General features: G+C 34.0%; 2 protein-coding genes and 1 pseudogene across 2 annotated transcripts; all 3 read left to right on the forward strand.

Moving 5' to 3' along the window:
• Positions 1 to 2,231, forward strand: LOC111306768 (uncharacterized; annotated as a pseudogene).
• A 2,274-nt stretch (positions 2,232 to 4,505) lies between these two features.
• On the forward strand, positions 4,506 to 8,032 carry LOC111307152 (uncharacterized). Its single transcript, XM_089751794.1, has 2 exons — positions 4,506 to 7,152; positions 7,294 to 8,032. The coding sequence occupies exons 1-2, from the start codon at positions 4,779 to 4,781 to the stop codon at positions 7,644 to 7,646; spliced, it is 2,727 nt and encodes a 908-aa protein (XP_089607920.1). The 5' UTR covers positions 4,506 to 4,778; the 3' UTR covers positions 7,647 to 8,032.
• Positions 8,033 to 8,526: 494 nt separating this feature from the next.
• On the forward strand, positions 8,527 to 9,296 carry LOC111307153 (F-box/kelch-repeat protein At3g23880-like). The gene is made up of 3 exons (XM_089751480.1): positions 8,527 to 8,761; positions 8,886 to 9,031; positions 9,192 to 9,296. The coding sequence occupies exons 1-3, from the start codon at positions 8,527 to 8,529 to the stop codon at positions 9,294 to 9,296; spliced, it is 486 nt and encodes a 161-aa protein (XP_089607606.1).
• The last annotated feature ends 1,625 nt before the right edge of the window (positions 9,297 to 10,921 follow it).

The raw sequence follows: 10,921 nt of genomic DNA on the forward strand, positions 1-10,921 counted from the left end.
TTATATAGTGACGATAAACATTCTACTGACAATTGCAAGGCGTTTCTTCTTTACGCTTCGAAGCCACAATGACTGCTTCAGTCCCCCAACTTGTCGGCCCGCCGGCGATGTTGTTGGGTGAACCACCTTTCAACCTCTCCTTCACCACCACTATCAACTCCGCTCTGGAATCTCTAACAACCCAAGACGTGGACTTAAGCCTCACAGGAGAACCACCGAGGGGCAGAACGGAAAATTTCTCTCCAACTTTTCTTTCATCTGGTAACCCCTGTTTGGACTTTTTCTTCCACGTGGTTCCTGATACGCCATCTGATCAGTTAATCCAACGACTGGAATTTGCTTGGGCCCATGACTCTTTAACTTCTCTTAAATTGATTTGTAATCTCAGGGGTGTAAGAGGGACGGGCAAATCTGATAAAGAAGGGTTTTATACTGCAGCGATTTGGCTTTTTAATAAGCATCCCAAAACCCTTGCTTTTAATCTTAGGGCTATTGCGGAATTTGGGTATTTTAAGGATTTTCCAGAGATTCTTTATCGGATTCTGGAAGGGCCCGAATCGAGAAAGATCCAGAAAGAAGAATGGAAAGATAGAAAAAGAGAAGGGAAAAGGTTTTCTAGGAAAATGAATAATTAGGGAAAATTTAAGCAAGAAAGTGATGGTAAAATAGAGGTGTCGGATAAGGAAATTGATGGGGTTTTAGAAAATGTGGAGGAAATGGGTAGTGGAATTGACAAAGAGAAAGCTAGGATTTTGAGGAAAGAGAGGGAGAAAGTGAAAGCGAAAAAGGCTTTAGATAAGTACAATTCTGATTCTAGTTATAGGTTTTTGTTTGACTGTGTTGCTGAATTGTTTGCTGACTACTTGAAATCTGATATTAAGTATTTGAATGATGGGAAATTGTTTGATATAAGTTTAGCTGCGAAATGGTGTCCTTCGATTGATTCATCTTATGATAAGGCTACTTTGATATGTGAGGGGATCGCACGGAGAGTTTTCCCTCGTGATAGTGAGAAAGAGTATGAGGGTTTGGAGGAAGGGCATTATGCATATAGGGTTAGGGATAGATTGAGGAAACAAGTGCTTGTTCCATTGCATAAGGCACTTGAGTTGCCAGAGGTTTACATGAGTGCAAATGCATGGAACTCGCTTCCTTACAATAGGGTGGCCTCTGTGGCAATGAAGACTTGCAAGGAGTTGTTTGCGAAGCATGATAATGAAAGGTTTCAGGAGTATCTTGAGAATGTGAAGACTGGGAAGGCGAAGATTGCTGCAGTAGCATTGCTTCCCCATGAAATAATTGGGTCATTGAATGATAAAGATGGTGGGGAAGTTGCTGAGCTGCAGTGGTCTAGAATGGTAGGAGATCTTGCTAAGAAGGGGAAGCTGACAAATTGTATTGCAGTTTGTGATGTTTCTGGGAGTATGTCAGGGATACCAATGGAGGTTTCTGTGGCACTTGGTTTGTTGGTTTCGGAGCTCAGTGAGGAGCCATGGAAGGGAAAAGTGATTACTTTTAGTGAGAATCCAGAGCTTCACTTGATTGAAGGAGATACTCTTAAAGCCAAGACTCAGTTTGTGAGGAACATGGAGTGGGGTGGTAATACAGATTTTCAGAAAGTTTTTGATCAAATATTAGCAGTTGCAGTGGAAGGAAAGCTCAGTGAAGAGCAGCTTATAAAGAGGATATTTGTTTTTAGTGATATGGAATTTGATGAAGCCAACCGTTGTAAATATTTGGAGCACTTGTATAGTAGTGTTAACAATGCTGAAGATGGAGAGAATTTTGAGAATTGGGAGAAGTCTTGGAAGAAAAGGGTGGAGCTTCTTAAGGAGTGGGAGCAGAATCGAAAGGCCATGATGCAAAAGGAGTGGGAGACAGATTATGAAGTTATACAGAGGAAGTATCGTGAATGTGGGTACAATAGGGTGCCAGAGATTATATTTTGGAACCTGCGAAACTCATCTTCCACTCCAGTGGTTGCTAAGCAGAACGGAGTGGCAATGGTGAGTGGTTTTTCAAAGAATATACTGACTTTGTTCTTGGATGAAGGTGGGATTGTGAACCCTGAGCAGGTCATGGAATTTGCCATAAGAGGTGAAGAATACAAGAAACTTACTGTTTATGATTGACGTGTAAAAGTTCTTGTCAATTGTGGCATGGATTATGAATAGTTGTTCTTTCTATTAAAATTACTGGTGAAATCTAATACAGACAAAGGTTTTGAATAATTAATTTTTGTTTGTTTTTAAAACAGTGCTGATTTAGTTTATCCAAGGTTTTGTTGTCCTGGTTATTTACTATTCATTTTAACGATTGACAGATTGAGGCTGCTGCTGTTTGACTAGTAGTAGTTTTAAAATAAAGCATTGCTCCTTCTCTATGTTATTGAAGTCAATTTGTCAAAACATTTTTTAGCCTTTAATGTGGAAGCCCTTAATCCTTTAATCTTATAAATGTGAAAAATATGAAGCTGAATTATACATTTTCTTGATCAGTTTAGAAAATCGAGCTGAAGTGAGATTAATGATGGCAAACCGGCTTTGATAATTGCTTGTTCAGTATATAAAATCAAACTCAAATTCGTCTGTGAATCCAAAATATCTGTTCCAAGGTGCCATTCAGCTCTGCCTTTGGCTTCCAAATAGTAGAAGAAGAAACCATATCAAAACAAAAGAAACCCTGCCAAACCCAAACGTTCTTCCTCAAGATATCAGAGGAGATTTTTTTTTAATTTTTTTGAGAAATTTTTAAATGTTTTTAAATTTTCTTAATAACATTTTTTTAAAAGCTGACGTAATAATAAACCTACCAATGATATGATATTTTATTATCACACATCATAATTTTATTAAATATTTATATCACATTAGTAATTTGATCAATAATATTAATTTAAAATATCAAAATGTACGATATAATTAAAATTTAAATATTTAATTACAAAATTTATTTTTTAAGTACCTGACAAAAGAGGGATAATGGAGAAGGTAAATCTATATTTATCCTGTACTTTAACATTGAAAGCTGTACTTCCAAATCTTATTTGGAAAGGGTCTAAGGGTCAAGTGTAGCAGTGGAGATCTTCCTGGGTGCACCAACTAATCAATTTGTCCTCCCCTACTTGTTTTAAAACGGCTACACGTGGCAATGCAGTTCGAAGGAGATCCATATTCATATTTGATAGTATTATTTTACTCCGTCCATCTTAAAATTATTGCTTTTTATTTATTTTTTTATTAAACTAACTCAGATGATTATTTTAAATAAAATTAAAAAATTTTAAAAATAATATTTAAAATCTTTAAGTTTCAATTTTTTAAAAATATATATTTAAAATTTTTAATTAAATATAAATTTAAAAAATTAAAATCAAAATTAAGTTATTTTGACAAAAAATAATAAAAAATAATTATTTTAAAACGAATGGAGTACTGGATAAGTCAATACTTCCCATAGAACAAGGCAGAAGATTCTTACCCCATCGTCAAGAAATTGACCAAACTAATATGGATTTTTTTTAATGCAAAATGTTTATAATTATGTCGGTGTATATATTTTCGTGACAAAAAGTTTTGAGAAAATATTTTTTTTATTTCAAAGTTAGGATAGATAATAGATTTTAGAAGGGATTTATATTAAATTTATAAATCTGTTTATGAAAAAAATATTATTAATAAAATTTAAATTTAAATTTTATAAAAAAAATATTTGAAAAATTTAAATTCAATCCACCCCTATTGATAATTTGATGCATATGTTTTATACACTTTGCTTTATGAGTTTATCAAGATGTCTGTCACGTCTCTATGCTTTAATGTTACATCAACCTAATATTTAGATCAAATTATGACTATGATTTCTCTACAAATCAGTTTTATTTTAGATTCCATTTGTTTTGAAAAAAAATTACTTTTAAAAAATAGTTTTTTTATTTTTAAATATTTATTTGACAAAAAATTGATTGATTAACGAAAAATAATTTATTGATCAATAAAAAATAAGATTATTTTTTTAAAAATTATTTTATAGATTTACAAAGGGAAGACATTTAAAAAAAAAAACTATCCATGAGTAGAATTATTTATCAATGTTTTTGAATATAATTTTATTTATAAATAATATTATATTAATAAATAATATAAATAATAATAAATAATTTTATTTTAAGTATTTTTATATTAACATAATATTTTTAATATTAAATATTATTATTAAAATATAATTATTTTTTAATGTTAATAATTTTAATATACTTTAATAATAAATAATTTTTAATTTTTTAATAGTTATATTAATATTATTTTTTAAAAAATTTAAAAATAATCAAATAAAGAAAAATGTTGTTTATTAATTTATTTAAATAATAAAAATTTTCTTGCAATTTAAAAAATATAAATATTTTTTAAAATTTATTTTTGCCAAACAAGAGAAAAACACTTTAAACAACGACCATTTCAACGTAGACCAAACTATAACAAGTCGACCCATAGTCAAGTCGTTTACATTCCTGTGCAGTAGAGTATTTGAAAGCAAACCAATCAGAACTCAGTTCCAGAATATCTCTTCTCTATTCCCTTCTAGGGAGTTAGAAAAATCAGGTAAGGATTTGAATTCCGTTTAGTGAAATTAAGAATTTAACACTCCATCACATTGTTTATAGCATTTGTCATATATATAGTGCTCAAGTAAAAAACATAGATACAAAACATTGCGATGAAAAAAAAAGCTTTGTGCGGTTTTCTCATAGCTTCTGATCAAACTTTACCACTACAGTCATGGTATCAATCATCCAGATTGTTAAACTCAAAGTTTTGTTATTTGTCATTGCTCTACTTTCCTCTTCATCTGCAGCTGTTTTGGTTTCTTTGGATACTAATGAAAATAGACAAGAACTAGAGGCTCTTCTCAAATGGAAAGACAGCCTTGACAAATCATCTTCTGCGATTCTCTCTTCCTGGGACCTTTCTCCAATCAATGCTACTTCTCCTTGTGACAGGTGGGTTGGAATCACTTGTGATAAATTTGGTACCATCCTCCATATAAACCTTACAGGTAGGAAATTAAAAGGTATGTTGCAAAATTTTAATTTCATATCTTTTCCTAACCTTCTCAGCCTGGATCTTAGTAATAATTCATTGTACGGAACCATTCCTCCCCATATCAGTAACGTCTCTAAACTATCCTATCTTGATTTGTCTGCAAACAATCTCAATGGTTTTATCCCTGAGTCTATTGGAAACTTAGCCAATTTGAACATACTTTACCTTAACATCAATCAACTTTCTGGATCAATTCCCCTCACTATTGGAAACTTGACCAAGCTCACTGGATTGCACTTGTCACTTAATCACTTATCTGGCCACATCCCTAAAGAAGTAGGAAGGATGGCATCCCTTACTGACCTGAAATTGCCCATGAACAACCTCAGCGGTCAACTTCCCGCAGAAATTAGCAACCTTAAATCTATGAAGATTTTGCTAATGGGAAACAACAGATTGTCTGGCAACTTACCAGATCGTATATGCCTTGGTGGCTTACTTGAAAGACTATCTGTACATACGAACCATTTTGTTGGTCCTATCCCGAAGGACTTGAAAAACTGCAGCAGACTTTTTAGGGTTCGTTTTGAAGGGAATCAACTGATAGGAAACGTATCAGAAGATTTTGGCATATATCCAAACTTGAATTATATTGATTTGAGTTACAATAAGTTCGTTGGTGAGCTTTCGCGAAACTGGGGCTTCAGTTATTATCTGACAAGCTTCAAGATTTCCAACAATAAGATTGCTGGTTCAATACCTCCTGAGCTTGCCAAAGCAACCAACCTACAGATTCTTGATCTATCCTCAAATCAATTAGTAGGGAGGATCCCAAAGGAGCTTGGTGGCTTGGCATTGTTGTTCAATCTTGAACTGAATGACAATCAACTGTCAGGCAGTGTTCCTACAGAGCTTGGATTTCTGTCTGATTTAGCACAACTTAACCTTGCAGAAAATAGATTAAGTGGTTCAGTTCCTGCACAATTGGGACAATGTTCAAAACTACTTTACTTGAATTTGAGCAAGAACACCTTGACTGAAAAGATTCCCTTCCAAATTGGCAGTCTACACTACCTCCAGAATCTTGATCTTAGCCTTAATTTGCTTACAGGAGAATTACCAGCTGAACTTGGATTTTTAACCAGCCTGGAAACCTTAAATCTTTCTCATAATCAGCTCTCTGGCTATATTCCAATCACCTTTGATGAGATGTCAAGCCTGACAACTGTTGATGTATCCTACAATATGTTGGCAGGTCCTCTCCCCGGCAGTAGAGCCTTCAGAAATGCACCAGCAAAAGCACTTGAACATAACCAAGGCTTGTGTGGCAACACAAACACTATTGGGACTTGCTCCTCTATGATCAGAAAATCCAAGGCGAAATACAGCAAAAAGGTTTTGATTTCAATTATAGTCCCTATTTTGGGTACTTTAATCCTTTTGTTCATCATTGCTGGGATCTTGTTTACTCGTTCTCGCGAAGCAAGGAATATGATTGAACCAAGAGAAGAAGAAATGGCGAATTGTTTTGCAATATGGGGTTTTGATGGGAAACTGATGCATGAAAGCCTCATTCAAGCAACAGAGGATTTCAACTCCAAATATTGCATTGGAAGAGGTGGATCTGGAAGTGTTTATATAGCTAAGCTTCCAACAGGACAAGTTTTTGCTGTGAAGAAACTCCATGAATTAGATGATGATGAAGTGGCCAATATGAAATCTTTTAGCAATGAGATCAATGCATTGACAGAAGTGAAGCACCGAAATATTGTGAAACTTTATGGTTTTTGTTCTCACGCTAAACACTCATTTTTGGTTTATGAGTATCTAGAGGGAGGAAGCTTGGCAAAGTTACTTAAAAATGAGGAAAAAGCAAGGGACTTAGACTGGAATAAGAGGATACAAGTTGTAAAAGGTGTGGCGAATGCTTTAACATATATGCATCATGAATGTTTTCCCCCTGTAATTCATCGAGACATATCAAGCAACAATATTTTGTTGGATTCAGAATATGAAGCTAGGGTTTCGGACTTTGGCACTGCTAGGATTTTAAACCCTGATTCATCTAAGTTGACTTCATTTGCAGGCACCTTTGGATATTCTGCTCCAGGTACACTTTCTATCATCATAGTTTTCAATTTTATTGTTAAAAAGCTAAACATACTGAAGCATTATTGAGCCTTGTTTTATCAATTATCGGTCAATAGCTTCAATTCAATTTCTAAAACAAAAACAATGGTTGCCATTGCAGAACTAGCTTATAGAATGGAAGCAAATGAAAAATGTGATGTTTATAGCTTTGGGGTGTTGACATTGGAATTGATAATGGGAAAGCATCCAGAAGATCTCTTATTGTCTCTATTACTGCCAACATCAATCACCATCCACCGCATTCCACTGAAAAACTTATTGGATAATCGGCTTCCATTTCCGGTAGACCAGGTAGCAGAGGAAGTAGTCTTCATGGTGAAGCTGGCATTTTCCTGCCTTCAAACCAGTCCACAATCTCGACCAACCATGCAACAAGTTTCTCAAAAGCTTTCTGCTCAAAAACCACATTTGTTGGATCCTTTAGACATTATAAAACTAGAAAATGTACTCTGAATTAATTTTGTCTGATACATTAGATAGAAAGTTTCTTATAATGGATTATTGCTGATTATATAACCACAACAAATATGAACTTCAGAACATTCACAATTTGATTCAAATTCCTTTATTTTTCATCTAAGCTTAGTCTCAAGTATCTTTCATTAATCCAACTCAAATTAATGCTAAATATTTCTGATTATTGATTTTTTTAACTACTGACATTGAACATTCAGCAGCAATTGCTTGAATTTGCTTTTCAATTGCCGGGCATTGTTTGATGCAACGTAGGGGCATTGTTTGAATTTGCTTTTCAATTTCTGTTGCCTTAAAGACTCAGTCTCATAAATATGTGGCTTAATTATATCTTAAATTCTTGAATTTGGACATGACAATAATTTCCATTTTTCAATCAGAGCTAACATTTGATTAATAATAGTTTTAAGAAAAGTATTGCTCAACTGGTGCAAGTGGATCTCTTATTCTATTTTATTGTAGTGAAATCTTCAAACCATTTTTTAAGTCTTTAATGCGGAAACCCTTTAATTATCAATGTGAAAAATATGAAGCTGAGTTATACATTTTCTTGAACGTATACATTTTATATTCATAATAAATTTTTTTTTCTTATTCTCCTATTGTAGCTTTTTTTATATGTAAAAAATTAGTAAAATATTTTTTCCCTCGATTTCGATTAAAATTTGGTCTCCTTAAAGAAGTCCAAAGCTACAGGGAATTCCAAACCGCCTTTGATATTTCACTTGTTCATTATATATAATCAATGATTAAATTTCAATTCGTCCATGAATCCAAAATATCTGTTCCGAGGTGCAACTAAGCCCTGCCTTTAGCTTCCAAATGGTAGAAGAAGAAACCAAATCCAACAAAAGAAAACATGACATTGATGCCAAAACCAAACGTTGTCCCTCAAGATATCGTAGAGGAGATACTCTCACGATTGCCTGTCAAGTCTGTGCTAAGATTCAAGTGTGTTTCCAAGTCATGGAACTCTTTGATCTCTAGTACTCCTTCATTCGTTAGACTGCATTTGGAACGAGCAATTTCGCCACCCAATATCCTCACATCAATACCGTCTGGCCTGAACTTGTTAGACTACGATCCATCTTTTTGTAAGGCAGTCCACCTAGATTTTCCGCCAAAAAGACAGGATAATCGAGTCAGGATCCTAGAATCATGCCATGGCTTGGTAGCTGTAGATTGAGAGGACTAAGAATTTTTTCTTATGGAACCCAGCGACCGGGGACTATAAGAAGTTGTCAAATCCTCGTTTTCCATCAACCATAGACATCAACAAGTACTTGGATAATGGTTTTGTTTCAGCAAATGAAGATTTTTTTTTTTATGGTTTCGGTTATGACTCATCCACCGACGATTACAAGGTGTTTTTCAGTGTTTAGAAATCATGGTGGCGTCCTCCAATAACAAATACATTTTGCAAGGAGACGATAGTTGCCATTTTTTCACCAAGAAAAGGTTATTGGAGAATGATTCATTCACCCGCTACCAACCCTTTGTTTTTCCCTCAGCAAAATCTTTCAGGGTCTTTTGTCGATGGAGCTCTACATTGGCTATCAGGGTAAAGAAAGACAGAAGAAATCCTTGCTTTCGATTTACAGACTGAGAGATTTAGCAGAGTGCCAGTGACTAATTAAAAAGAAAATCCTTTGGTCGTTATCTTAAACATGGGGATTCTGGGTGCAAAACTGTGCTCAACATTGTATAATTTTAAATTTTACTTCAACCAACCTACCTATTTCCAGCCTGTTGTATAATTTTAAATTTCACTTCAATGAACCTCCCTATTTCCACCCTGTTGAGATATGGTAAATGAAAGAGTATGGTGTGAAGGAATCCTGGACCAAATTGCTGACTGCTGTAGACAGGTCCAAGTTTTTTCATTTGCCATTATGCATTTCAGAAGGCAATGAAGCTATAGCAATCAATGAGGAAAAGGACTTGATACGGTCTGATGCTGAAGAATCAATATCTGAGAAATTTAGGATTTGCAAATGTGGTTCTGATGGTTTAAACATTCTTCAAAGTCTGAGCATCGATGTCAAGCCATTGTACATGCAAAGACACTACTTTCGCCTAATTTCATTGTTCAAGATGAACAGAACAACCAATGCAGAATCAGAAAAAGGAAGAATATCGCCTAATTTCATTGATCAATATGAACAGCAAAACCAATGCAGAATCAGAAAAAGGAAGAATATGTTATGAGGTAGTTATCCTTAAATCTCCTTATTAGGATGAAGATAATTTCTTTTGGTGATCTGTGTCACATCTTTCTTCCGATTATCTGTTTTCATCAGAATAAGGATTATCTTTCTTAACCTAATGTAATGCGTGTAAAACACAAAACACATTTTTTTTTCCATGTCACTTTTGTTTTTTGTTTTGTTTTCATGTTGCCACGTGTTCAAAATTGCCAGGGGCCTTAAAGAAGCAATTCCACTCTGTCCTAGAGTCTAGAGATTGAACTTTGCTGGGATATATCAAACATCTAACTGATTTGTATCGCCCTGTACATTTTTACCGGCCAATTTTGAGCTGTTTAATTTCTATACAGTACAAATTTGAGAAGACACATTGTTTCTATTCGTATCGATAAATCAGCCATACATTTGCGATTTATTTGTAAAAAAGTTTCTGTATATATACACTAACCTTATATCTAATTACTACTTTCTCTATGATCTTTGAGCAAGTTCCTATATTTCATAACTTGTAAAACCATTGCTACAAAGTGAATAAGCAAGAAAGTTCCTATACCTCAAGTTGTGCAACAAAGTCTGCAGGAAAAGATTCATACTGTCTTACTCGCAGGTTATCTACAATTGTACTAATCATTGTGCAGGGTCCATGCCCAAAATTTTCAAATCCAGTACAAAAAACTATCTAAAATACCTTCCTATTACCCTTGTAATCTTTCTTAGTATCGAATTATACATTCAAATTGATTTCTAATAAAAAAAATTTTCTTGGTACTCTTGTTGTTTCAGATAAGAAGCAGCAGCAGGCAATGTGAATTACTGCTACCAAAAGTGCATCAAGAAATTTTAAGCTGCATTGCTATTAGATTTCCTATAATGTCTGAAATTTGTAGCAAAATAAAATAATCCTGAGATTGATCTTCTCATTGGTTTATTGACTATTTCCACCAATCAGTAAAATATATGAGATTAATAATGTTCATTGACAAGTGAGTACATCAGCCAGGACTAATGGATTTATCTTGATTTTTATCTGTTATCTACAGCAGTTTT

This window comes from Durio zibethinus, chromosome 22 (assembly GCF_047325235.1).
Source record: "Durio zibethinus cultivar Kanyao isolate XHJ-2024 chromosome 22, ASM4732523v1, whole genome shotgun sequence".
Classification (NCBI taxonomy): Eukaryota; Viridiplantae; Streptophyta; class Magnoliopsida; order Malvales; family Malvaceae; genus Durio; species Durio zibethinus.

Coding starts and splice junctions, on each gene's coding strand:
- LOC111307152 (XM_089751794.1), top strand. CDS start 4,779: ATGGTATCAATCATCCAGATTGTTAAACTCAAAGTTTTGTTATTTGTC. Junction 7,153..7,293: donor CTTTGGATATTCTGCTCCAG/GTACACTTTCTA, acceptor TTGCCATTGCAG/AACTAGCTTATAGAATGGAA.
- LOC111307153 (XM_089751480.1), top strand. CDS start 8,527: ATGACATTGATGCCAAAACCAAACGTTGTCCCTCAAGATATCGTAGAG. Junction 8,762..8,885: donor AGACTACGATCCATCTTTTT/GTAAGGCAGTCC, acceptor TATGGAACCCAG/CGACCGGGGACTATAAGAAG. Junction 9,032..9,191: donor CATCCACCGACGATTACAAG/GTGTTTTTCAGT, acceptor AAAATCTTTCAG/GGTCTTTTGTCGATGGAGCT.